Source organism: Pyrus communis, chromosome 6, assembly GCF_963583255.1.
Source record: "Pyrus communis chromosome 6, drPyrComm1.1, whole genome shotgun sequence".
Classification (NCBI taxonomy): Eukaryota; Viridiplantae; Streptophyta; class Magnoliopsida; order Rosales; family Rosaceae; genus Pyrus; species Pyrus communis.
Genome location: NC_084808.1, coordinates 3,860,220 through 3,887,305, shown reverse-complemented (window position 1 = coordinate 3,887,305; position 27,086 = coordinate 3,860,220). Strand labels below are relative to the sequence as shown.

Here is a 27,086-nt window from a genome sequence, read left to right as displayed (position 1 = left end):
CCACTTTTCCTCACCTAAAATCATATCTTCTCTCTTTTTTTTTTCTTTTTTTTTTTCCCTCTTTTTTCTTTATTTTATTTTTATTTTTATGTATTTTATTTTCAGGAAAGGAAAGAAAAACAAGCAAACCCCAGCCCAAATAAAAAAAACAAGAAGGAAAATACCTACATGTGCTTCTTCAACCTTCCCATTCCAACCCCTTTTGAGCTTTATTAATTACCCTTCTGTTATTCCTCTGTAATTTCGAACCCAATGTAACACATTTCTCTTTTGTTATTTCGTTTCATTAATTTATTGATAGTAATTCTTGTGTTCTCCTCAACCCCAGCTGTAACTTGTGCTTTACTTTTTCAACCCTCAATCCTCGTGTCATTGGCTCAAGGGGTTCTTGGGTTGCTTCTGATAGCTCATAATATTATTCAACTGGGTTTTCATTGTTAATCATAATATTATTAATATTATTGTTGATCATTGACTGATTAATCATGCTTCAATCCCAGCAGAAAAATCCATATGGGGCTGGGGCTTCACAATCTCTGCAGAAACAACCAGAAACGCCCTTCTCCATAAGGTGATTATTTCTTTCGATTTTCTTCCATTAATTTCAAATATAAAATATTCTTTCTTTCTTTCATACAACTCTGCACTGTTTTCCCCAGAAGAACAATTGGAGTAAACTAAATTTCCTGTTTCCACTAAGCAGCAGCTCGCATATGAAATATTTTGTGTGAATGATATCGACGCTACATTTCAGATTTTAACTGAAACATGGTTGTGAAAATATTTCCTTTACTTGGGCATGGCTTGATTTTCTTATGAACAAATTGCGGTTCTCGGTAATATATGAGGTATATTTAGTAGTCGTGAGCGTGAAGAAAGCAAGGCGGACTTTAGTTCCCACGTATCTTCTAATAGCATATATGGTTTCAACTGATCAACCTTCAACTACAATACCAAGTTCGCACCTTAATGTCGTTCAGTGCAATGAAACTTTGACTTCTTCTAGGAAGCCAAGGCATATGAAAAACGACACAAGGGTAAGAAGCGGTCGATGGGGAATATCTTAGATGTAGCCAAGCCTTGTACATCGGAGGATCTCCTTAGAATTAAAAGATTGTGCTGTATTTCAAGCGGTGTCGGGGGTTCGAATCCCTCCTCGCCCACAACCGGCCGAAAAGGGAAGGACCTTTCCCTTTGGGGGTAGGAAAATCATGGGGGTAGGAAAATCATGACGGGAAAATCATGACGGGAGAAAATCATGACGGGAAAATCATGACGGGACCTTTCCCTTTTCTGTCAAGCCTCGTGTGTATTTTGACATCTCCTCTATCTCTTTGTCGTTCTGCATTATTTGGTACCAGAGCTTCGCTATGCTCTTTGGGTTGCTTCCGCGCTATTTATCTAAATGGCAACGATGGGAGGTAGAGGAAGGCGTGGTAACCAAGAGCCTAGGGATCTGAGAGTTGAAAGAGATGATGAAATTCAAGAGCTGCGACAAGAAATCGAGTTGCTTGGCTTGTCCTACATCAAGTGGATCAGAGCAGGTTAGCCGCTGCGGTTGAAGACCATGGCTGTGATTTTCAATCTGCTTGAAGAGCACACTATCGAAGAAACTAGTTTCATAGATTGGAATTTACCACCAATTTATGATGAGTATGTTGATGACGATCTCAAAGAGAACTTTTTCGATGGGTGTTTTCTACTAATTTATGGCGAGCAAGATGAAGATTACAAGGCTATGCTTACGGTGGTTAATCACCAGTGTTGCTTGCAACTTGGAGTCAATGCCAATCCTGCTTCAATTTTTATGAATACTGCTACGATGACAAAGGAATGAGTTCATCTATGAAAGAACGGTGCGTGCATCATCATAAAGAGGTAATATTTGACCTTGATACCCATTATATATGTGACTACATTTGGGAATCCTTTATTGCTTCCCACAGTAGGAAAATATACTTGGACCAAAGCATTTTTCCAAGTCATTGATATCAAAAGGAAATCTGGAAGGTTGATGAGCATTTTTCAAAAGAAATTGTTGCTCTCATGAAACGGTTAAGCGGTGCACAGAACTTGAGAAAGTTTTGGAAAGCAAAATACTTGGAATATTCTACTATTTGGATTTGCTCAAGGAATTGGAAAATTTTGGTACTAAATTGCGTATTGTGGAACATCTTGGTTGGACATCCAAAAGATCGAGGAAAAAAAAAGAGGTCAATTGAAACTCGAGGATGAGTTTTTTTCGAGAAGAGGAAAATGATGTGGGAGGAAGACTTGGAGAAAACAATTTGAAACCGTTAATATGCTTTGGAATAACAAAGGTTTTGTATTTTAATTACTTGGGAATTTGTTAAGTTATTTTGGGAGTTGTAAGCGTGTCATGGAAACTTAAAGTTTATTAATCTGTAAACGTTTATAAATATTGTACTAGAAAACCTTGAATGGGAGACTTGAATGAATTAAAAATATTATTTGCTTAGTGTAATCGAAGTGAGTGATGTGAGCAAGCTTTGTTGCCCTTGGTTGAGCGAATCCTAGGTCATCTATCCCTGTCTCCTTGAGACCTTTGGTTCCGTCCTGCATCACCCCGCGAACACAGCTTACAACTTTCATCGTACTGTCCTCTTGAGCAGGGGGTGAAGGAATTGAGAATTTGATTTATGTTAAGCAAGATTGCAACTCTGATCTAACCAAGGATTACTCAAGTGAAAAGCTTGAAAGATCGGTAGTGAAGCAGCGAATCTGAGCATGCAGTCCAGCACAATATTTGTAGTGAAGTTCACATTTAGCGGTTGCAAGTCTAATGTCCGATTATTAAAAAAAATTGCACATTATAAATGAGGTAAGTCTCAGCTTCGTTATCTTTCTCCCATGATTGACTATCGATGCTCATAAGTTTTAAAGATTTTGTTACATTTTGATTGCATCTCCATGCAACCATTCATAGTCGTTGAGTTTATAAAATGATCTGAAACGACAAATGTCTTTGATTTGAAATTCGTTTTAAAAACTATGTTCCTAGACCGTTATCTAATATATATACCTATAAACAAAGACAATAACAATACAACTAGTACAAATAAATATTCTCAAAGCATGTACGTGTGCCAGCTTTCCCCTTGAACATTAATCCTTGTGAAATGCTTGTCCACTGCGGGGTGAATATATAGGATATGTATGCGATGAGGGACGGTAGGGGTGCATCCAGTTGTTTATCTTGAACCATATCCAAGCTAAGGAAAGCATGGTCTCTGGCATTTCCAGCCAAGGTTCAGACTTTCCTCTGGAGAGCACGCCACATCATATTGCCATATGATGGCAACTTATTCATCGTTGAGTTCCACGGGATTGAGATACCTGAGTTGTCATGGTCTTTTGAAGTCATTTTCTTTCCTTATTGACAAGGCTGTGTTCAATAGCAAAGCCAGGAATTATTTGATGGATGGGCTAAACTAAAATTATTACTAAGAGATCAAATGGTTAAATTTTTTTGTTACTTACATAAAGTTACACAATAAAAAGCCCGAAAGTAATAATTTAAAGTAAGAAATTTAACCATGAATAAAGCAAGTTTCAACTAGATTTAACAAAGAAAACATTTGAAGTTGCAATTTATAGTAGAAAGAAAATACATCATCAATCTTGTCATAACAACTTAACAAATAAAGAAAAAGTACCTATTCAAGTTGCGCCCTTCGATCCTTAATGGAATTGAAATCCTTTGTTATTTCTTCTGAATCAATCTTTTCGGCAAGCTCTTTTTCAATGTACACAACCATTGAATCTGTTAGAAATTCACTCTCCATCTTGTTGTGAAGTCTTGTTTTAATAATACAAGTTTATATAATAAATTATATTTCCAAGAAATCTATCAGACTATTAGAAAAAATATATTAAACTTGAAATTGAATTTTTAAAATATGATTGTACGAACTCTTATAATTAAAGCAATAAACAAATAAAAGCATCAAGATATAAAAATAAAATGGTCAAAAACTTACCTATTGATGAGAAAAATCAATAAACTTTCTCACTTGTATGCTTGGTTTCTGTGAACTACAGACGAGACAGGACGAAGGCTTCCTGAACTGAAAAGTGAAATAGGGTCACCGTTGTACCCCAAAAGTCAGAAAAAAATATAATAAACTACTCCTAGGAAACCTAAAATAATAAAATATTAAATCTACTTTTTAAAACGGATGACTACTCCTAGGAAACCTAAACTAAGCACTATAGACTACTCCCTATAAACTAATCAAATAAATAGACTTATTGGGACGTGTGTGTCAGTGTGTGTACAATTTGAAATATAATAATAATAAATTTTGATATTGATTAAAGTAAATCATTTATTTAATATTTATTAACTCTTACTTTTTCTAAAAGTAATCATATTTTTCAGAACTTTTACTTGTTGGGTGGGCTATAACAATTAAAAATAATATAATAGTCTAAATTATCAATATTTTTAACCTTAAACAACTAAAACTCTCCCTATGCTATAGCCCACCTTAGCCTTGTTATTGCCTCCGCCGTTGGTTGTGTTATTGTAACAGTTTCTTCTTTTATTCTCAATATCAATGTACGTGGAAACATGTTGGACGATTTCCCAAAAAATGTGTTGTGATGCTACATCTACTGATAGTGCATCAATGATGCTGCATATGGAGTCTACTAACAAGGTGACCCCTAGGGTAAATCTCTGGGGTAAGACTCATTGTCATCTTTAGGGTAAGGGTATGTAAATCACCTTTTTCCCTTGATTTAAGGGAGGAGACTGATTAGGGTAATGTCTTTGTGAAAGGTTTAGATTAGGTAGGCAACATGCCTTCTTCTTTCTTGTCAGCTGTTTTCTACAGCCATCATTCCCATCTCTTTTCCCTCTCTCTTTTCATATATAATCGAACTCACTCTTGTACAAAAATACATGAAATATACATTGAAACTTCAAACCAGAAAATCTACATGGTATCAGAGCAGGTTTTGTAACCTGCCTCTGGCCATTTTTTTCGCTGCATCTTTCCTTCAATCTTAAGCCATGGTTGAAGAAGATTTAGTAAACATAGAGGGTGACATCTCGCATACCTCTCCTTCAAATTTCTCAGACGTTAAGGTTAACACCAATCAACTTTTTTGTTCAGTTCTCTTGAACGAGTTTAACTATCTCCCTTGGTCTCGAGCTGTGTCTCTTGCTCTCGGAGGCAAAGGGAAATTAGGGTTTGTAAATGGAAGTGTGGAAGCTCCAGACATCTCTTCCTCTACATATGTTGCATGGCTTTGCAAGGATCAACTTGTCATGTCCTTGCTGCTCAACACCATGGAGAAACATGTTGCTAAGATTTTTAGCTACTACAATTCTTCATGTGAGCTTTGGAAAGCCTTGCAGGATATGTATGGAAATCAAAACAACTATGCACGTGTCTTCCAACTTAAGAAGGACATTGCCAATGCCCAACAAGAAGGGAAAGCATTTGTTCAACACCTTGGATGCCTCAAGGCTATGTGGAATGAGTTGGATGTATACCTTCCACTTACCACAGATCCTGCCATTCTCCTGAAACAAGCAGAGGAAGACATAATATATCAGCTGTTGGGGAGTTTGAACTCCAAGTATGAGGATCTAAGGAGTCATGTCTTGATGAGTCAAGAGTTTCCCACCTTCAACAATGTCTGTGCAACTATCCAACGAGAAGAAGTAAGGAAGAAAGTGATGAATGCTAAGCACAAGTCGAGATTGACCGAGACTCGTGCATATGCTTCAAATTACAAGATATCAGAGGCTAAGGTGTACAAGGGTAGAAATCCACACCTGAAATGCAAATATTGCAATGTCTTGGTCATGTTGAAGACAAGTGTTGGGAACTTCATCCTGAACTCAAGCCTAAGTTTAGCAAAGATGCAAAAATGATACCAAGGTCCTCACAGCAATTTCAACCTCAGTACAAGGCCCAACTTGCTAATGCTCATCCCTCTATTGTCTCACAAGGATCCATGGAGTTCACTGCCAATCCATTCTCTCTTATCAATGAGTTTGCAGCTTATCTTCAAAGCGAAGGACAAGGAGGAGGTTCACAAGCTCAAGGAAATGAAGAGAAAAATCATGCAGCCATGTTGGGACAGTTTTTCGGATTTCTTAATGGAAATGAGAAAGTTTCACAGGATGAAGCACCAGGAATACTCAAAGCATTCACTACTGCCTTGTTAACTAGTACTAAAAATGATTGTTGGATAATTGATTCAAGAGCCACATATCATATGACAAACAAAATCACAAGTTTGCATCATTTTAAACGTTTTTCAAATCCCTCACTTGTGTCTGTTGCAAATGGCAAAACTGTTTTAGTTTTGGGAAAAGGAGAAATAAACTTACTCTCACACAAAACACCTTCCACTATCTTATATTTACTAACCTTTCCTTTCCAACTTTTGTCAATTGGAAAGATCACAAACACCCTAAACTACCGTGCCATTTTCTCACCAAATAACGTGATGTTTCGGGATGTTCTCACCAAGAAGATGATTAGTGAAGGGGTATTCATAAATGGAGTTTACTACTTGTGCAAGAACACCTATTTTACATAGGCTCTTCAAGCTCAATCGAACACCTATTTGGCATAAGAGATTAGCTCACCCCTTTGAAGTTATCTTGTCTAAACTGTTTCCAAATTTTTGTAAATCACATTTTACTTGTGATACTTGTCAATTTTCTAAGTTTACTAGACTATCTTTTGGTAACTCAATGTTTAGGACAAGTAAATTTTTTGAAATGGTGCACACCGATGTATGGGGACCAGCAACTGAATCAATAGAAGGGTTTAGGTACTTTGTCTTATTTGTTGATGACTTCTCTCGAATGAGTTTTGTGTATCTTATGAAATCAAAGAGTGAAGTCCAAACTATTTTCGAAGATTTTCATATGCATGTTAAAACACAATTTCAATCAGACATTACGGTGTTGAGATCAGATAATGGCACTAAATTTCTATCCAACAACATGCTTCAATACATAAGTTCTCAGGGCATAATACATCAAACTAGATGTGTAGGGACTCCCCAACAAAATGGAGTAGCCGAGAGAAAAAATAGAGATCTCTTGGAGAAGACTCGTGCTCTTATGCTTCACATGCATGTTCCAAAGAAATTTTGGTCATTAGCCATCCTCACTGCCACTTACCTCATCAACCGACTCCCAAGTTGTGTGCTAAGGTTTAAATCTCCCTATGAAGTACTCAAGGGTAGAAAAATTGATTTGACACACCTCAAGGTATTTGGATGTGTTTGCTTTGTTCACATTCAAGCCTTAAACCGTGACAAATTAGATGTCAGGGCAACCAAGTGTGTGTTGTGGGGTATTCTTCCACAAAAAAGGGATACAAGTGCTACAATCCAGCCACTAAGAACTGTGTTGTGTCAAAGGATGTGAAATTTGAAGAAGATTGCCCTTATTTTACTCATAAAGGGAATACTATAGGTCAGGGGGAGGAACTGTTTGAAATGTTTCCACTTCCTCCGATCATTAATAATCCAATGTTGGAAGAAAGCTTAGTTGCTATGACACCAGATATTGAAGAAATACAAACTGACTCAATCTCTAATCATCGTATCCCTACCAATAAGGGAGACGAGGAGTCTCATTTTGATCATTCACAATCTCCTACAGAGTCTCAAGGGCTTAGAAGAAATCATTCTCGAACCAGAAAACCTCCAACTATGTTACTTATGCCTCACGGTATCCTATCAGTGAAAGTATCAGCCTTGGTGAGTTCTCAACATCTCAGGCTGCATTTCTCTGTGAAATTGATAAACACAACGAACCTAGAAGCTTTCAAGAGGCATCTCTCCTCCCATAATGGAATCAAGCCATGGCAGATGAGCTTCATGCTCTAGAAGAAAATAAAACTTGGAGCTTGGTTCAACTACTACCAGGAAAAAAAGGCTGTTGGAAGTCGTTGGATTTACAAGATTAAATTCAAGGCTGATGGTTCTATCAAAAGACACAAGGCCAGGCTTGTTGATCGAGGGTTCACTCAAACCTTTGGGGTTGATTACAAGGAAACATTTGCACCTATGTCCCAAATGAATTCAATGCAGGTTCTACTCTCAGTTGCAATCAATTGTGGGTGGACTCTTTATCAAATGGATGTGAAGAATGCTTTCCTTCACGAAGAGTTACAAGAAAAAGTGTATATGCAGTGTCCTCCAGGTTATGATGGTATTAAAGGCAACATGGTTTGTAAACTACACAAGGCATTCTATGGATTGAAATAATCCCCAAGAGCTTGGTATGCCAAGCTCAGCTCAGGTTTAGAGAAGGCTGGATTCCTACGAAGTAATGCTGACTCCATATTGTTTGTAAGAACTGGCACTAGTGGGAAATTTGTGGTGCTTATCTATGTCGATGATCTCATCATCATAGGAGATAGTGTCACTGAAATTGAGGCACTAAAACTCTCATTACGCCAAACCTTTGCTATCAAAGACTTGGGAAAACTGAAGTATTTTTTGGGCATCAAAATGGCACTCTTCAAAGGGATTGTTTCTACATTAACGAAAATATGTATTGGATCTTCTCCAGGAAGGAAAACTGCTTGATTGCAAACCTGCTATCACTCCCGTGGACTCTAAACTAACGCTCAACACAGATGAAGAAGCCATGCATGATGTGAGCTACTATCAATGATTGGTGGGCAAACTTATATATCTCACCATCACTCGTCCTGATATCACATATGCAGTGAGCTTGGCAAGCCAATTTATACATTCTACTATGGTTAATCATCTTAACATGGTTAACAGAGTCCTGCGTTATCTCAAGGGTTCGATAGGACAAGGAATCATCATGCGTAACAATTCCACTGCCATTAGTGGCTACACTGATGCAGATTGGGCAGGGAATGCACTTGATAGGAAATCTACCACGGGCTATTGCATGTTTGTTGGTGGAAATCTTGTCACTTGGAAGAGTAAGAAGCAACATGTCATTGCTCGCTCCAGCGCAAAGGCTGAATGTCAAGCCATGACAGCCACTGCATGTGAACTTATGTGGCCTAAAGGGCTTCTTTCAAACTTAGGGTGTACTAGTACTACTCCCATGTCTCTGTGATAATCAAGTAGCCATGCACATTGCTGCTAACCCTGTGTTCCATGAAAGAAAGAAACACATTGAAGTGGACTGTCATTTTGTTAGAGCGCAAGTGCAAACTCAAGTCATCTGGACCATCTTCAATCAAAGCCATGATTAACTAGTAGATCTCTTTACCAAGGCTCTGGCATCTGCTCCATTCCATCGTTTTCTGGGCAAGCTTGGCTCGATTAACCTTCTCGATGCAGCTTGAGGGGGAGTGTTGTGATGCTGCAAATGGAGTCTACTACCAAGGTGACCCCTAGGGTAAATCTCTAGGGTAAGGCTTATTGTAATCTTTAGGGTAAGGGTATGTAAATCACCTTTTCCCTTGATTTAAGGGAGGAGACTGATTGGGGTAATGTCTTTGTGTAAGGTTTAGATTAGGTAGGCAACATGCCTTCTTCTTTCTTGTCGGCTGCTTTATGCAACCATCATTCCCATCTCTTTTCTCTCTCTCTTCTCATATATACCCAGACTCACTCTTGTACAAAAATACATGAAATATACATTGAAACTTCAAACTAAAAAATCTACAAAATGTATACATTTCTATTCATAGGCAGGACCAGTGCCTCGTTTGGTGTCTAAAACTGAACTGGAATGGATAACTCGCTATATTGAAGGTATGTTGAAGGAAAAATGAAAAAGAAAATTGTGTCCAATTTGAAAGTAGAAGATAAATTATTGATTAAGGAAACTTATTCCTTCAAATTTCCCCATAATGTTAGCATTAGAAGGGATAAGTTTCTTTTTTGTTTAATCCTTTTCTAATCCTGTCAAAATGAAAGATCATTCGCCTCGACATTCATAGGCACCAGACCTGCCCTAGCTGTGACAACCCGTTCCAAATTTTACGTTTTTATTTTATTTTAAAAGCGTGAATTTACGAAATTGCCCTAGAGGCAAGGAATTTGACTTCCGTTGACCATCGACTTGAGAGATGTGGGACTTATTCTTTTAGCATATCCTCGTAGTACTCTTTGGTACGAACGTATAGGTGAAAGCCGTTTGCGAATCCGGATTATAACGGTATAGTTACGGATGTTCGAAATTGGTTATTCAAGGTTTAGTGTTTATTTAAATTAAATCCCCACTTTGTGGGGGAAGCCCAATCAGAAATGGAGGGAGGAAAGAGAAAAAAAAAAATAAATAAATAAATAAATAAATAAAAAGAAGAAAAGGAAGTGGTTCCCGTCCACCCGCACCCACCGCGGGTCCATTTTCCAAGGCCGATTCCGGCCAACTCCGGTGGAGTTTTTCGATGCCACCACCACCATCTTGAAGCTCTCATTTCCCTCAACAAAACCCAACCAAGAACCACCTTGATTAACCGTGGTATGGGGCGGTTTGAGGCCACTAAAGTTGACGAAAATCAATGGTGCTCCGGCCACCCTTTTCGATTTTCCGGCAAATCGGCAAAGCGATGGCCGATGCCACCACTTGGGCTTTGTAGCCCATCATCCCAGGAGCGAAACCCAACCAACCTTGACCTCGTTGGACCACCGTAGACGACGAATCGACGTCGGGAAGTTTTAGGCACCCGCCGGCTTTGTGGGCAAAATTGATCATCTACCGTCCACTTTTGGACTTCGTGGCAGGTATGAAAGTTGCTCCACTCACTGAGATCTTCATTTCTGTGAAGTTTGAGAATTTTTGGAAATAGTTGGATTTTCCGCCGAGTCGGGGCGGCCGACCGCCACCCACAGCGGCGCGTGCGGCGGCGCGTGGCCAGTGGGCCGCCAATGCTATTTTTAGGCTATGTCAAATGTCTTGAATTCATTTTTTTCATATGAATGACGTAGGTTGATAGTTGGAACCTAAATTCGTTACGATACGTTACTTGATAAAAATGTGAATCGATGATCCGACCGTTGGATCGTCACCAAAATTGGATACATTATAATACATAATATTTAAAGATCATAGGAATTTATGGATCGGGAATCCGACTTACGGATCTTCCTAAATTGGATTTGTAAGTTAGTAAAATAAATGTTCACTGCCACTTGTTTTAGGCAATTGGCGGAGATCTGACCGTTGGATCGTAATGAAATTTTAATATGTTATTCTAGAAACATATTGTGGATTGTTGGGAGTTGCGGATTGGAAATCTGATATGCGGATCTTCCGGGTCAAGTTATACAGGGTTGTAAACCCTACCGTCGATCTTTGGTCGACGGTTGACTTGTGGTCAATGGGTCTCAAACTATTTTAGAATGTCGTTGAGGTTGTGTTTTATGTGAATTACGTATTCTTCGAATAAGAGTTCTGAGATGTGATTTGATAATTGGTCACAGGGACCAATCATTCAGGACGCCTCGATGTGTGCGCTAGAGAATCATATCGTGGACTCCAGGTGAGTGGATCTTTTCCTTTTTATCGTATATATTGTTGAGAGTTCTATCGACACTTTTAAATTGATTAGGTATATTACCTTCGTATAATTATTGTGAATGCTTGAAGTACCTATATGAACTACGAATGGCTTGATCCCTGTCTAGGGTACGTAGGCAGTCTAACGAGACGTTAGATGCAGCCATAAAATATTTGAGACATAAGCCTTGCTTGGGAAATTGAGTAATGCGAAGGAAATTGGTAAAGGCAAGTTTTAGTTTTATGCATTAGTTTGTTAAATTAGTGTTAATTGGGTTGTCATGGATAATTATCCCTGAAAATAAGTAGTTTGGGAGTAGGACGTTATTGATTGTACACTTCTCACTGTATTGTTTATAATTGAAAATGCTATGACATGGTTGAGTATTAGATTGCATCATGGTATATCCATATGTATATTACTTGCATATAATTATTGGGAATGCTTTCAAGTGCAAAGGTGAACTTAGGACACCCAGGTAAGTTCAGGTGAGTTTATGGTATTAGTTGAATCGATTGAGTTATAGCATGACTACAGTTATGTGTTAGGCAACTTCGATATTGTCGTACTGGTTGCCATGAGTTCCACATGTTATATTGAGATGCATTGAGAGCTCATAAACCTGCACCCCGGTGTTAGTGCTCCCGCCCGTGGCCAGGGCACAGTCCTTCATGTGATGTTCACCTCCCACACCTTACCCTCACCTTGGATTCAAGGTAGGTGCACAGTCCTGTCGTACAGACCAATTTAGGTGGTTCCGACTCGTAGGTGACCCGCGATTATTCACCCAGTCTTCACGTGATCGTAGCACTTGAGCGTATTTATTAAAACCCAGTCCTGTCGTACAGACCACTTTAGGTGGTTCCGACTCGTGTGCAGGTATACTTATTGAGCTATTGGCTAGCCAGGATTGATGAGATATGGATAAGTCGTACAGGTCACTATAGGTGACTCCGACTTATATGCTAGCCATGATTGATGAGATATGAATAAGTTGTACATGTCATTTTAGATGACTCTGACTGATATATCACTTTGTATTGATTTAGTTCATTTGACCTACTTATTAATGTATGGTGGAGTTGTTGGCAAACCGTGGTTTTGGTCATTTCTGAGTATGGTTTGGATATATGTATATATGTTGTACTGTCTTATGGAAAACGATACGGGTTTTACATTTAGGGGCATTACTTTTAGAGAGGTAATAACTTTGGGAAGCTTGGTTTTATTGCTTACTCACACCTTCTGTTTGGTGCCCTCCAGATTTTAGCTGCTGAGTTTGTATCGACAAGAATCTGTGGCGAATCTTAGTATTGATAGATATTTCTGAGGGTATGATTCTTACCCACACTATTGTACCTTACTTATGCTCCGACATCGCGTGTGAAATGAGTTCGCTCCCACTCGTAGCGCTCTAGTACTTAGACACTTTTAGATTCAAATTTATTCACTTTTTATACACTATCACATTTTATAGCTTCGTCACCTTCCAGGTGTCGGCCATCACAGCTCGATTCAGGGTCCAAGTGGACTTTCCGAGTCGGGGTGTGTCAGTTTGGTATCAGAGCATATGTTAGGCAGTATTGTGGTCATCACACGCGTGATGTGAGCTCTCTTGGTTTTTGTGTTTGACGTTCGAATGATGCCACCTCGTCGAATATGGAAAAATATGTTAACTTTTCTTCAGTTTTGGACAATTTTGTGGTCTTGACGACATTTTATAAAATCATTTTGGTGGTTGTCCTTAGAATTAAAACGAAGATTTTCCTTGTGGAGGAAATGTATAAAAGTGAGGCAAGTTGATAGCCTAAGTAAATGTTTTGATAATCATGTATCGCCAGAGATATTACCAAATAATTCTATCATTGTCCTACCGCCGTTAGTATTGATCCTTTAGAGATTGGAAATCTTAGTTAGTCTTGATTTCTTAGTAACATTTCGCGGAAGATCATCTGAGGGTTAATTTTTTTTTTTGGTCCCTATTAGCACTAATATCTTCAAGCATACTTGTGTTCATGTTGAATCTTTAGGAGGAAGATCGACTGTCGATGAAGTCTTTTTGAAAGTAGATATTAAGCAAGGTCTTTTTCTAGCATTGAGATTTTTCAATCAACGTTATTCCCAGATTTTTGCTTTCATAGTTGGTACTTATTAAATGGGTGAGAATAGGCTTGCGAATGTAAGTTGTCATATCCTGGGAGTTGTAGAAATCCAAAAAGCAATCATCAAATCCTCCTAGGATCAATGAACTACTTCGCTTGAGCCGAATAAATTAGGATCGTGGAAGCTTAGGAATAAGCTTTGCAATAGGACGGTAAACTCATGATTGTTGTTTTTACCCTATCACTTATCTAGGTAAACGAAAACCCTTTGACTAACCACCTCTCGATCACTTCCATAGGTAGACATTAGAATCGAAATGCGGGATGATATCTCACTGTTAGATTGTTATGAGTGTCGAGGAAACTGTGAAGACCTTTTAGTTCGTGTCGTAGAGTTGGTTAGTAGTACTGTAAATTCGAGGACGTATACTTTTGGCGTCATATCCCAAAAATCTTACTGCGGATACCACCACATTGTTAAGTTGGTATGGCAACATGACGGAGTATTGCTTTTATTTTTCACGATTAGAACCGTTTGAAACGAACCATCTTATTCATTGACCTAAAGTCAACAGTCATCACCTTATTTCGAAGGCTAGATGACACTTCTCGGTGGAGATTTTGATGATGCATAGTGATTGTAGATTGATGTGACAAGTCAATTCGGATTCAAACTTTCTTAGTAGGTTAACGCTTATGTTTCTCGGTGGTAGAACCGCTAAAGATGAACCATCATACTTATGATCTAGAATTAACAATTTCTAAATTCATTGGAATATTGATTGGGACTTTTATGTAGAAAAGTGTGTCCAAATCTTCATTGATCTTAGAACTTTTTATTACATTTACTTTTTGGAACAAGCTAAGTTCTGTCAGAGGCAATAGTAGAATTAAATTAGCATCTATGAGTGCACTATCGTGTATCTACTCTCGCACACTTCCAGCATGTCCTATTCTATTTAGTTGGGAAATATGAGTATTGATATAGAGTTACCTTTAATCTATCAAGAAATGGTTCAAATGATTTTAATCATTTTGTATGAATGGAGTTAGGAAGTATCTTTTTATATGCTCAGTTCGAGATATGTTGTATATGTAAAGAATGTGAAATTCATTAATCGTGATGCTAAACCAATGATACGCTTATATGATGTTCCAATTGGTGGTTGTTTACTTAAGTAGAAAACAATATTCTTCTTGCTCTAAAAATTGAAGTATTGGCAATAGTTATTTCCTGAAAATGGGTGTTGAAATTTCAACAACAAGACACTTGTGAACACCACTAAGATAGAAGTCGGATGTAGTCAACCTCTTCGGGTGATGTGATCTAGAAATTCTCTTTGTGACGTGACCAAAAGTGGAAGTAGGGAAGGGATAAAATCGAGGCTCCCTTTGATGTGTTCTAAATGAATCCTCACTCTAGATGCACCCCACTTTTGATTAATGTTGTGGGGATATTGAGGATATAGAGTTCAAACTTCCTTGGGCAACTACAATTTTCTAATTGCGTCCAGAGGACGATGACTTTTTGAGAAAACTACTCCTAGACTTCTATACAAATTCAGCAAACAAAAACCTGACAAGATTATCATCTTGGTGTATTTATATTTCATCGTGTTACATGTTTCACTTCCAAGCCTTTGGAAGTCGTTATGAAGGTTTTGAGTATTAGAAGTTGTTCATTATTGCATTTCTATCCCTAGATTAACGATTAGTTTGAAATGAGTTACTCAGACCTTTGTGGACGAGTTGCATCTTGTTTGTCCCACCAGTAGCATGGTTGCAGTATATCCTTATCTCCATTCTAGTCACTTGTAACCAGTAGCATGGTTGATGTATGGAGATTTTACGCACAGCGCATATTTAATGGACGCATACTTTTGTTAGAATTATGGGTAACTATGGTTACATTCCTGTTTAGGAGTATGGTATCCTTCGAAATATAATACAAATATTGTATGTGCAGCTTGTGATTTACAGCAGATTATTGCGAACAAATATTTGATTGAGATTGTGATGTAGAAAATTTATGTTATTAACGATGTTGCCTCAGAAGGTAGTGAATGAGTACGATAAAGGCTGGTATGTGTATTTCCCATTGAGGGGCAAGATGGTAATATTGCACCCTCGGGAATTGTTACTTGCTTATCAAGACAACAGTGAATTGTCGGTTTTGCGGGGTGCAGACCGTAATATTAATAACTTATTCGTTGGGTTGTTAAGCAAGTAAACAAGTAGATTATTCTACGTTAATATTTGTATTTACTTATTTAATTCGTTAATGGTTGTTTGGGCTTGACCCAAAAATATTACATGCTTAATTTCGAAGTGCGTTACGCTTTGAACACGTTTATGAGAGGATGGTAGGAATTTGGAGGCATGAAAGAAGAGTCACTACACTCCGATCATGACGGAATGTCATCCTCTTTTATGTAGTCGCTATCACTTTGTGTGTTATTCGTGTATGTATTTACATACATATATCTCTTTAATTTTGAGTATTCTACTTTGGACTGATGATTTTAAATTTCGAGAACGAAATTTTCTTAAGGTGGGTAGATTGTGACAACCCGTTCCAAATTTTACGTTTTTATTTTATTTTAAAAGCGTGAATTTACGAAATTGCCCTAGAGGCAAGGAATTTGACTTCCGTTGACCATCGACTTGAGAGATGTGGGACTTATTCTTTTAGCATATCCTCGTAGTACTCTTTGGTAAGAACGTATAGGCGAAAGCCGTTTGCGAGTCCGGATTATAACGGTATAATTACGGACGTTCGAAATTGGTTATTCAAGGTTTAGTGTTTATTTAAATTAAATCCCCACTTTGTGGGGGAAGCCCAATCAGAAATGGAGGGAGGAAAGAGAAAAAAAAAAAAAAAAAAAAAAAAAAGAAGAAAAGGAAGTGGTTCCCGTCCACCCGCACCCACCGCGGGTCCATTTTCCAAGGCCGATTCCGGCCAACTCCGGTGGAGTTTTTCGATGCCACCACCACCATCTTGAAGCTATCATTCCCCCCTACAAAACCCACCCAAGAACCACCTTGATTAACCATGGTATGGGGCGGTTTGAGGCCACGAAAGTTGATGAAAATCAATGGTGCTCCGGCCACCCTTTTCGATTTTCCGGCAAATCGGCAAAGCGATGGCCGATGCCACCACTTGGGCTTTGTAGCCCATCATCCCAGGAGAAAAACCCAACCAACCTTGACCCCGTTGGACCACCGTAGACGACGAATCGGCGTCGGGAAGTTTTAGGCACCCGCCGGCTTTGTGGGAAAATTTGACCATCTTCCGTCCACTTTTTGACTTCGTGGCAGGTATGAAAGTTGCTCCACTAACTGAGATCTTCATTTCTGTGAAGTTTGAGAATTTTTGGAAATAGTTGGATTTTCCGACGAGTCAGGGCGGCCGACCACCACCCGCGGCGGCGCGTGGCCATTGGGCCGCCAATGCTATTTTTAGGCTATGTCAAATGTCTTGAATTCAGTTTTTTCATATGAATGACGTAGGTTGATATTTGGAACCTAAATTCGTTACAATACGTTACTTGATAAAAATGTGAATCGATGATCTGACCGTTGGATCGTCACCAAAATTGGATACATTATAATACGTAATATTTAAAGATCATAGGAATTTATGGATCGGGAATCCAACTTACGGATCTTCCTGAATTGGATTTGTAAGTTAGTAAAATAAATGTTCACGGCCACTTGTTTTAGGCAATTGGCGGAGATCTGACCGTTGGATCGTAATGAAATTTTAATATGTTATTCTAGAAACATATTGTGGATCGTTGGGAGTTGCGGATTGGAAATCTGATATGCGGATCTTCCGGGTCAAGTTATACAGGGTTGTAAACCCTACCGTCGATCTTTGGTCGACGGTTGACTTGTGGTCAATGGGTCTCAAACTATTTTAGAATGTCGTTGAGGTTGTGTTTTATGTGAATTACGTATTCTTTGGATAAGAGTTCTGAGATGTGATTTGATAATTGGTCACAGGGACCAATCATTCAGGACGCCTCGATGTGTGCGCTAGAGAATCATAGCATGGACTCCAGGTGAGTGGATCTTTTCCTTTTTATCGTACATATTGTTGAGAGTTCTATCGACACTTTTAAATTGATTAGGTATATTACCTTCGTATAATTATTGTGAATGCTTGAAGTACCTATATGAACTACGAATGGCTTGATCCCTATCTAGGGTACGTCGGCAATCTAACGAGACGTTAGATGCAGCCATAAAATATTTGAGACAAAAGCCTTGCTTGGGAAATTGAGTAATGCGAAGGAAATTGGTAAAGGCAAGTTTTATGAATTAGTTTGTTAAATTAGTGTTAATTGGGTTGTCATGGATAATTATCCCTGAAAATAAGTAGTTTGGGAGTAAGGCGTTATTGATTGTACACTTCTCACTGTATTGTTTATAATTGAAAATGCTACGACATGGTTGAGTATTAGATTGCATCATGGTATATCCATATGTATATTACTTGCATATAATTATTAGGAATGCTTTCAAGTGCAAAGGTGAACTCAGGACACCCAGGTAAGTTCATGTGAGTTTATGGTATTAGTTGAATCGATTGAGTTATGGCATGACTACAGTTATGTGTTAGGCAACTTCGATACTGTCGTACTGGTTGCCATGAGTTCCATATGTTATATTGAGATGCATTGAGAGCTCATAAACTTGCGCCCCGGTGTTAGTGCTCCCGCCCGTGGCCAGGGCACAGTCCTTCACGTGATGTTCACCTCCCGCACCTTACGCTCACCTTGGATTCAAGGTAGGTGCACAGTCCTGTCGTACAGACCACTTTAGGTGGTTCCGACTCGTAGGTGACCCGCGATTATTCGCCCAGTCTTCACGTGATCGTAGCACTTGAGCGTATTTATTTACACCCAGTCCTGTCGTACAGACCACTTTAGGTGGTTCCGACTCGTGTGCAGGTATACTTATTGAGCTATTGGCTAGCCAGGATTGATGAGATATGGATAAGTCGTACAGGTCACTATAGGTGACTCCGACTTATATGCTAGCCAGGATTGATGAGATATGGATAAGTCGTACAAGTCACTATAGGTGACTCCGACTTATAAGCTAGCCATGATTGATGAGATATGGATAAGTTGTACATGTCATTTAGATGACTCTGACTGATATATCACTTTGCATTGATTTAGTTCATTTGGCCTACTTATTAATGTATGGTGGAGTTGATGGCAAACCGTGGTTTTGGTCATTTCTGAGTATGGTTTGGATATATGTATATTTGTTGTACTGTCTTATGGAAAACGATACGGGTTTCACATTTAGGGGCATTACTTTTTGAGAGGTAATAACTTTGGGAAGCTTGGTTTTATTGCTTACTCACACCTTTTGTTTGGTGCCCTCCAGGTTTTAGCTGCTGAGTTTGTATCGACAAGAATCTGTGGCGAATCTTAGTATTGATAGATATTTCTGAGGGTATGATTCTTACCCACACTACTGACATCGCGTGTGAAATGGGTTCGCTCCCACTCGTAGCGCACTCTGGTACTTAGACACTTTTAGATTCAAATTTATTCACTTTTTATACACTATCACATTTTATGGCTTCGTCATCTTCCAGGTGTCGGCCAGCACAGCTCGATTCAGGGTCCAAGTGGACTTTCCGAGTCGGGGTGTGTCACTAGCTGCCTGCCCTACACTGGGGTTTTGTAATCTCGGCAGAATAATAATCGTGGTGAACCAGATGTGAATCCCTTTTCCCGGAAAGGTGATTCATCTTCTTTCTCTCGCTTATTCTCTCCTTTTTCTACAATTTTTGAATCAAGTCTTACATTTTTTCCATCACTATCAACAATTTTAAGACGATTTTGTACTTCATTATATGTATCATAAACATATAGCTAAGCAAATTTTGGACTCATTATTAGAGGATAAAAGAGATCCCATCAAATGATAAACTTGACCGCTAATTTTAAAAATGTAAGGACTTGATCCATCATTAATTGAATGATCAACTTTCGCTCCCATTGAAGTAAATGAAAACATAGAATTATAAGCTCTAATATTTTCTTGAAATGATAAACTTTGTTGACATCCATTCGGATCAAGCAAGGAATCTAAAAAATCAGCGTTCGCTTTGGAGTTGAAAATTTAATTTTTCCTTGTTGACAACAAAGAGTGAAAATGGGTTGATTTTTTTTCCAACTTTGTTTAAGCGACTCTTTTAACCAAAAATATGCACCACAATCAACACATTTATAACTCTTATCACTCAAGTCCGCATAATCTTTCACTCTTCCACCATTCAGAGGCGTCGGAGAAACAAAGTTGTGAAGCTTAGGAATGAGAATGGAAGTTGGGTTGATCGCCCGTTTCAAGTCCGCCAATTGGTGGAAAATCATTTCACTTCGGTTTTTCGCTCGGCCGGGGATCGTGATTGGGGAACGTTGTTGGATTGCTTGACTCCCTCGGTATCTAACGAGATGAATGAGGCTCTCATTGCGCCTGTGTCGGAGGAGGAAATTAAGGAGGCAGCTTTGCAAATGGGCGGTCTAAAGGCTCCAGGCCCTGATGGATTCCAGGGGATTTTTTATCAAACGTACTGGGAGATTGTGAGGGAGGATATTCTTGCTCTGGTCAAAGACTTGCTTCAGGATTCTGGGGGTACGGGGCATTTAAACCTAACCCATATTGTGTTGATTCCCAAGGTTCCAAACCCGGAGTATGTGTCGCAATTTAGGCCCATCAGCTTGTGCAACTACTCGTATAAAATTCTCTCTAAGATTCTCGCCAACCGATTGAAGGTCTTATTACCATCAATTATCTCTCAGACTCAGAATGCTTTTGTGGCGGGCAGACAAATTCAGGACAGCATTGGTATTGCCCATGAGATGTTTCATTTTCTGAAGGGGAGAAAAGCAAGGAACAAGTTTGAGATGGGTATTAAGCTGGATATGCAGAAGGCTTATGACCGAGTGGAATGGGATTTTTTGGATGCAGTTATGGATAGAATGGGGTTCTGTAGTAGATGGAGATCGCTGATTAATGGTTGCTTATCGTCTGTACATTTCGCTGTTCTCCTAAATGGGCAGGCAGGGAAGTCTTTTGTTCCCTCTCGGGGTATCCGTCAGGGGGATCCCCTTTCTCCTTATTTATTTATTCTGGTGGGGGAGGTGTTGTCAAAACTGATTCAGGATGCGGTTGTTCAGGGTCGTTTGGAGGGTGTCAAGATGGGCGGCTCGGGTCCTGTGATTTCTCACCTTTTCTTTGCTGATGATACTCTCTTGTTTCTGCGTGCTGATCAGAAAAACTGCCGTAACCTAAGACAGTTGCTTGACAGTTTCTGTGTAGCTTCTGGGCAGAAGGTGAATTTAATGAAGTCTAGTGTTTTCTTTGGGGTAAATGTGCCGGCGGGGATCGCTGATCAGTTGGGGAGGTCTCTTGGCATGGATGTGGTTAACAATCCGGGGACCTACTTGGGGGTTCCTGCTATTTGGGGTCGGTCGAAGCAGCGTGGTCTTGCTTATGTGAAGGGAAGAATTATGGAAAAGCTTCAAGGGTGGAAACAAAGCTCACTTTCCCGTGCCGGCAAAGAGGTTTTGATTAAGGCAGTAATCCAAGCTATTCCGGCGTATCCTATGAGTATCTTCAAATTCCCCGCAGTTGTGTGTAATGAATTAGATGCGTTAGTGGCTGGTTTTTGGTGGGGATGTAAGGAGGGAGTCCATAAAATTCATTGGGTCTCAAAGGAGGTTCTGGGTATTCCTAAAGATCAGGGAGGTTTAGGCTTCAGAAATTTTCAGGATTTTAATGATGCTCTGCTTGCTAAGCAGTGCTGGAGATTAATTACTGAGCCAGAATCGTTATGGGCTCAGGTCATTAAGGCTAGGTATTTTCCCCATTGCTCGATATGGGACGCGAAGAAGGGTGGTCGGGCGTCTTGGGCGTGGAGTAGCCTTCTTTGTGGCAGGGACTTGATTAGGGAGGGTTCTCATTGGCAGATTATGGGGGGTCAGGAGGTTCGGGTATGGCAGGACAGATGGCTGCCATCCTTGGCCCTTGGTCATCCGGTACCGGTTGGTCCGGTCGCTGTTACTCCTGGCTTACGAGTTAGTGCACTTATTTGTCCGGAGGAGGGGCGGTGGAACCTTGATTTTTTGCAGGCCGTCATTTCGGGGGAGGATATGCAGGCTATTGAGGAGACGCCTCTGGGGGATCTAAGTCGTAAAGATCGGCTTGTCTGGGAGCTTAATAAGAATGGGTGTTACTCGGTTAAGTCGGGGTATAAATGGCTGCAAGATAGATCGATAGAGTTGAGGGATACTCGTCGGCCTTCTGTTCGTGGGGTTCCCAGGGATTTATGGAAAGGTATCTGGAAGTTGGAGGTGCCTCCTAAGTTGCGGCATTTTTTGTGGCTCTCGGTGCATGGGTGTCTTCCTACTCGGGATGCTCTATTCCACCGGCGATCCTCTCAGACCTCTACTTGCCCTATCTGTGGACATCACGATGAAACCTTGGAGCATATGTTCCTCTCTTGTTCATGGGTGGAACTTATATGGTTTGGAGGGGTGTTGGGTTACAAAGTGGATCGGCTTTCTCTCCCAACGTGGGTGGAATGGATTATGGCAGTCTTCTCTCCGAACATGTGCACCACGGGCGACACGAAATGGAGGCGATCCTACATTGTATTCACTTGTTGGTGTATTTGGAAGGCCCGCTGTGATTTCGTGTTTAATGGGGTGCCATTATGTCCTCCTAAAGTTTTGGCTGCGATCTCTGTGGCGGTGAGCTCTTTCTTTAGTTCAAAGGCAGCGGTTGGGTGTAGAAACGTGGGTGAAGGGAGGAAGGAAATTTTGAATGTGCGATGGTGTGCTCCGGTCCATCCTTTTGTGAAGATTAACGTGGATGCTAGCTGGTCCAAAGCCTCAAATTTGGGTTTTGCTGGAGTGATTGCGCGGGGACAGGACAGAAGGATGGTGGCTGCTGCGAGGTACGCTATCAGGGCTCCTTCGGCGGCTGCTGCGGAGGCCACCGCGCTGATGCATGGGTGCCAGTTAGGTGCGGCCTTGGGAGTCAGGTATGTCATCTTGGAATCTGACTCCCTTGAAGCTATAAAATGTCTCTCTAGTTCGTTGTCTAGGGGAAGTTGGGAGGCCTTTCCCATGTTGGCTCGGGTTCAGCAATTGGGAAGGCAATTTCTGGACTGTCAATGGTCGTGGGTGCCTAGAGTAGCTAATAGTGTGGCGCATGAGTTAGCGTCGGTTGATTGTCCGGAGATGTGTGATGTTGTTTGGGTCGATAGACCCCCATCTTCATTGGTCTTTGTACTGAATAATGATGGGCTACCTTGTCCTCATTAATTTGGGTGTGGTGGTGATGGGGGTGACATCTCTACTAGGTGGGGGGTCTTTATGGTCTATCCCTTGTCACTGCTTGGTATTGTTTTGTTCTTTGCCTCCTGTAGGCTTCTATAAAATCAGCTCGTTGGGTTTCAAAAAAAAAAACTAACAACGTTTTTCCCTTTTCGATGACGTGTGTACAATTTCTTTTCAAGTGGGGTCACATCTAGCGTTTCATCATTAACACATTCAATGGCACAGTGCTCAGCAGAAGGTCTGCTGGTGGAGCAGTGAGAATTATGGATATAAGTAGTTTTATACTCTTTTTGATTGATGATTATGCTCAAACAATGTATTATCATATTTGTCATTAGTGATATTTTGTTTTCGCTTTATAACATCATTTGTTTGACCATTTATAGGCTTTTTATACATGATGGAAACAAACTGGTACTGTTATTTGAAAAACAAACAACTGCAAAACATATTTAAAAAAAAAAAAAGACAATTGAGACATGAAACATATGCAATAACAATATAGCTCTCATCTAATATAAACAGTAAATGAAAGTTGACTTGAACTATAGAAAACTATATAATTAAACTTTCAATTAAATCATTCCAGAAGTTTAAATTACTAACCTTGAGCAGAGAGCGTTTTGGAAGCTAGAAACAAACAGCTTAGAAACCAGAATAACTAATTGCTTTTCAAATCCTATTGAAAAAAAATGATCACTTATCATTAGCTCAGAAAAGTAAATTGAATTTAATAAATATAGTTAATTTCATAAAAACAAACTAAGGGCTGGTTTGGTATTGCTGTGCTTTGAAAAAAAGCTATTTCTGCTGTCCTGTGAGAATAAGCAGCTGTGAAATAAAGCAGCAGAGTGTTTGGTAAACTTTTTTGTAAAAGTGCTTTTGAAAAAAAAAAAAAAAACAGTATTATAGTATTTAATAAACTTTTATGTAAAACAGATGTGAAAAAAACCAGTTTTTCAAAGCTGGGTTTTGCAGCTTCTTGTTTTTGGCTTTTTTTCACCCAAAACTGTGAAAAAAAGCTGAAGCTGAATGTTTACCAAACACAAAAACAGCTCCCAGCTTTTTTCAGAATCACCTCAGTACCAAACCAGGCCTAAGTCTCATTTCTCCATTGCATGGAACGTTTTAACCATAAGTATTACAACCGTAGCAACCATAATAGCTCGCTGCTTCACATATATATAATTTCTTTGAGCAAATACATTAAAAAACAAATAGACGATCCAAAACCAGTAATCAACATTCCACAGTAACAAAAAAAAATGGAATTAAAAAACAATAATACTATACAAATAGTTATTCAAAAGGGTGTTGCTGGCCATTGCAAGGAAACCCAATCCAAAATTTACTTTATCACTAAATTGCCAATTTCTTCCCTAGAACGATACGTTTTAGATCCCATGGAGAAGGTCCAAAACGAAGGTTTCTTTCTACTCATAATTTTACTCAAGAAATTACTACAACACCCTCCTTTTGCCAACTACATTGTTGAGACTTTGGAGATTACAAAATCAGCAAAAGACTCCAAATAATTTCTTGAATGAAAACAATAGGTTTCCCAAACAACTCCACCTCTGCAAATTTGTTAGTTTTAGTTGTTGGCCAGTTCTTGCATCCAAGACACCAATCCTCTAATCCCCTGCTCTAACCCACCAATTATGTGAGAGAGAGAGAGAGACCCAATTAATAAATTCGAAAAGAGAGGAGAACCAATATTTCTCTTCTAATACACACCCGAATTTGTGATCCACATTTAATATCAATTTCGTCTCCCGAGGAGTGCAAGAACACTCAAAAAATTATAGCAATGGAAAAAGCAGGCATGATTATCATAAATGAGTATAAAAAAAAAACTTGAGGCATCCATTTAAATGAAATCACACAAAACGAAGAAACATTTGATAAAAGCACAACTGCCTTCTCAAATTTTGAGATATCCATAGAAATGAATTCACACAAATTCCAATGATTTAAATAAGAAATGCATACAGAATAATGAAGAAGTGGAGGCACGGAAACCATACCCAAAACAACGGTTCCAGCTGCTGCCCAATTTCAAATTTTTCAACGGAGGACGTCAAAGGTAGAATCCACTTTTAGCTGGCAAAGCCTCGACAACACTACAACTCACCGTAAAACCAAACCGTTAGGGTTTCGTTCGTTCAAATCAATAAAAATCCAAAAAAAAAAAAAACACACAGAGCTGTTATAAAACGACCTGGTTTCAATAGAATTTATCGGACAATAACCTGGAAACAGGCCGTTCCCAAGCTGGGCTGAAAATTCGTCGGAAATCCGACGACAACTCCGATATGACAGATGGAAAAAGAGACACAAAGTCTTCCCAGCGATTGCAAGTTCAAGATAAAACCTTGGGAACCAATTTTATGAGTTTCCACAGAACGTCAACAAATCTACGTTCACAGGGATGCACGACTTCTTTGAAAACGGAGATCGCAAACGAAATCCCCAAAAAACAAAAATAAGAACGGCTGGATTTTAGAACAAAGGATAAAACTTTAGAGACCAATTTTGTGAATATTTTGTGAAATAAAGTACAGAGGATTTGAGAGGAACGCAAGATTTTAGAAGAACATAACGCAAAATAAGATGGATCGAAGCAGAGATCAGCGAGAGAGAAACCAACAAAAAGGTAAGGGGAAGAAAAAAAACCTAATTGAAGGCTAAAGAAGTAGGATGATGGACCTGTGCCCAACATGGGAGAAGAGAACAGAACTGAGAACCAAGAAGAAACAGAGGGCAATTTCGCCATTTCACTGTTAATGAACAGTGTTCATCAACCGAGTTTTAGTATACATAATTTCCGTAAATCTCATACTTTCACAATAAACTGACACACCCCGATCGAGATTAGGGCATGCTGGCCGTCATGTGGAAGTGACGTAACCATGTGCACAGTGCGGAAACTAATAAAATAATAATGGAAATAGTAATACGAATAAATAAAAACTGGTTTACATAAAGTAATAACAAGTGCAAGCGTAAGTATGACGCTAAGTTCAGAGCATAAAGCCTAAAGCAGTCCCAAGAAAATGTCGCAACAAAAGTACACCCGAAGGTGATCCTACGCTGGTGATCGTCTGTCAGAAATGCTGGGAAAAATCCTCTGGGAAACCACCAAACCTGCTAGTCAACTAGAACCTGGAGGGGCGCAAAACAAAAGCGTGAGTGGGCAAAAACAAAGCTTTTCGAAAACCATTTAACAAATAAGTTCTAACCCCTCACCGTAAAACCTGTATACTTCCCAGAAAATAGACATATATACATAACAATCATGCTCAAGAATATGCCGTGCCAAAACCTCAGAATAATATGTAAGTGCTCAGGTATAATCATGTCACTGTCATATAATCTGGCAGCCGGAGTCACCTAACGTGACCTGTACGGCTGAATCTAGAGCTCAAATCTCAATCTCACTAACTGGACCTGCACACGAGTCAGAACCACCTAAAGTGGTCTGTACGACAGGCCTGGGTGTAATACATATAAACGCTCAAGTGCTACGATCACGTGAAGGCTGGGCGAATAATCGCGGGTCACCTACGAGTCGGAACCACCTATAGTGGTCTGTACGACAGGACTGTGCACCGAACTTGGATCCAAGCTAAGCGTGTGGTGCGGGAGGTGAACATCACGTGAAGGACTGTGCCCAACTCTGGGCGGGAGCACTATCACCGAGGGTGCAGGTTATGAGCTCTCTATGCATCTCAAATTGCTACTGAGCGTAAATATAAATCACACTTACCTGGCACTTACCTGTGCATCCGCAGCACCAGTACATACATATATATAAATGTAAATAACGATGCATAAACAACGGTAATATAATGCATGGCATATAAACGAATAAACGTTTAAATCAATTTCTGGGAAAATATAAGTATATAGGTATATACGGAAAACCAAAAGCCCACTCACTGGTATGTGGAAGGGTCGTAACCCCCTGCCTCGAGTGACCACGCTCGTCCTCGGGATAGGTATCACCTATATGCGAAACAACTACAAAAACGTTAATTTTAAAGCACATAACCAACCTTTAGAAATAACTTCTCATACAATGCTCAAATGGGGTGTATGAATACACCAACGTG

At 39.6% G+C, this 27,086-nt stretch overlaps 1 protein-coding gene and 1 long non-coding RNA gene across 2 annotated transcripts in view; one reads left to right on the top strand and one right to left on the bottom strand.

Moving 5' to 3' along the window:
* LOC137736542 (uncharacterized) overlaps positions 1-23,642 on the bottom strand; it is a 28,995-nt gene extending 5,353 nt beyond the window's left edge. Inside the window, exon 1 of the long non-coding RNA XR_011068764.1 lies at positions 23,578-23,642. This is a non-coding gene — a long non-coding RNA (uncharacterized lncRNA). The remainder of the gene's footprint in view (positions 1-23,577) is intronic.
* On the top strand, positions 5,039-9,103 carry LOC137737261 (uncharacterized). The gene is made up of 6 exons (XM_068476694.1): positions 5,039-5,795; positions 5,849-6,208; positions 7,472-7,758; positions 7,927-8,203; positions 8,303-8,495; positions 8,797-9,103. The coding sequence occupies exons 1-6, from the start codon at positions 5,039-5,041 to the stop codon at positions 9,101-9,103; spliced, it is 2,181 nt and encodes a 726-aa protein (XP_068332795.1).
* Positions 23,643-27,086: the final 3,444 nt, after the last annotated feature.

Coding starts and splice junctions, on each gene's coding strand:
- LOC137737261 (XM_068476694.1), top strand. CDS start 5,039: ATGGTTGAAGAAGATTTAGTAAACATAGAGGGTGACATCTCGCATACC. Junction 6,209..7,471: donor CACTACTGCCTTGTTAACTA/GTACTAAAAATG, acceptor GGAATACTATAG/GTCAGGGGGAGGAACTGTTT. Junction 8,496..8,796: donor AAAGACTTGGGAAAACTGAA/GTATTTTTTGGG, acceptor CATGGTTAACAG/AGTCCTGCGTTATCTCAAGG.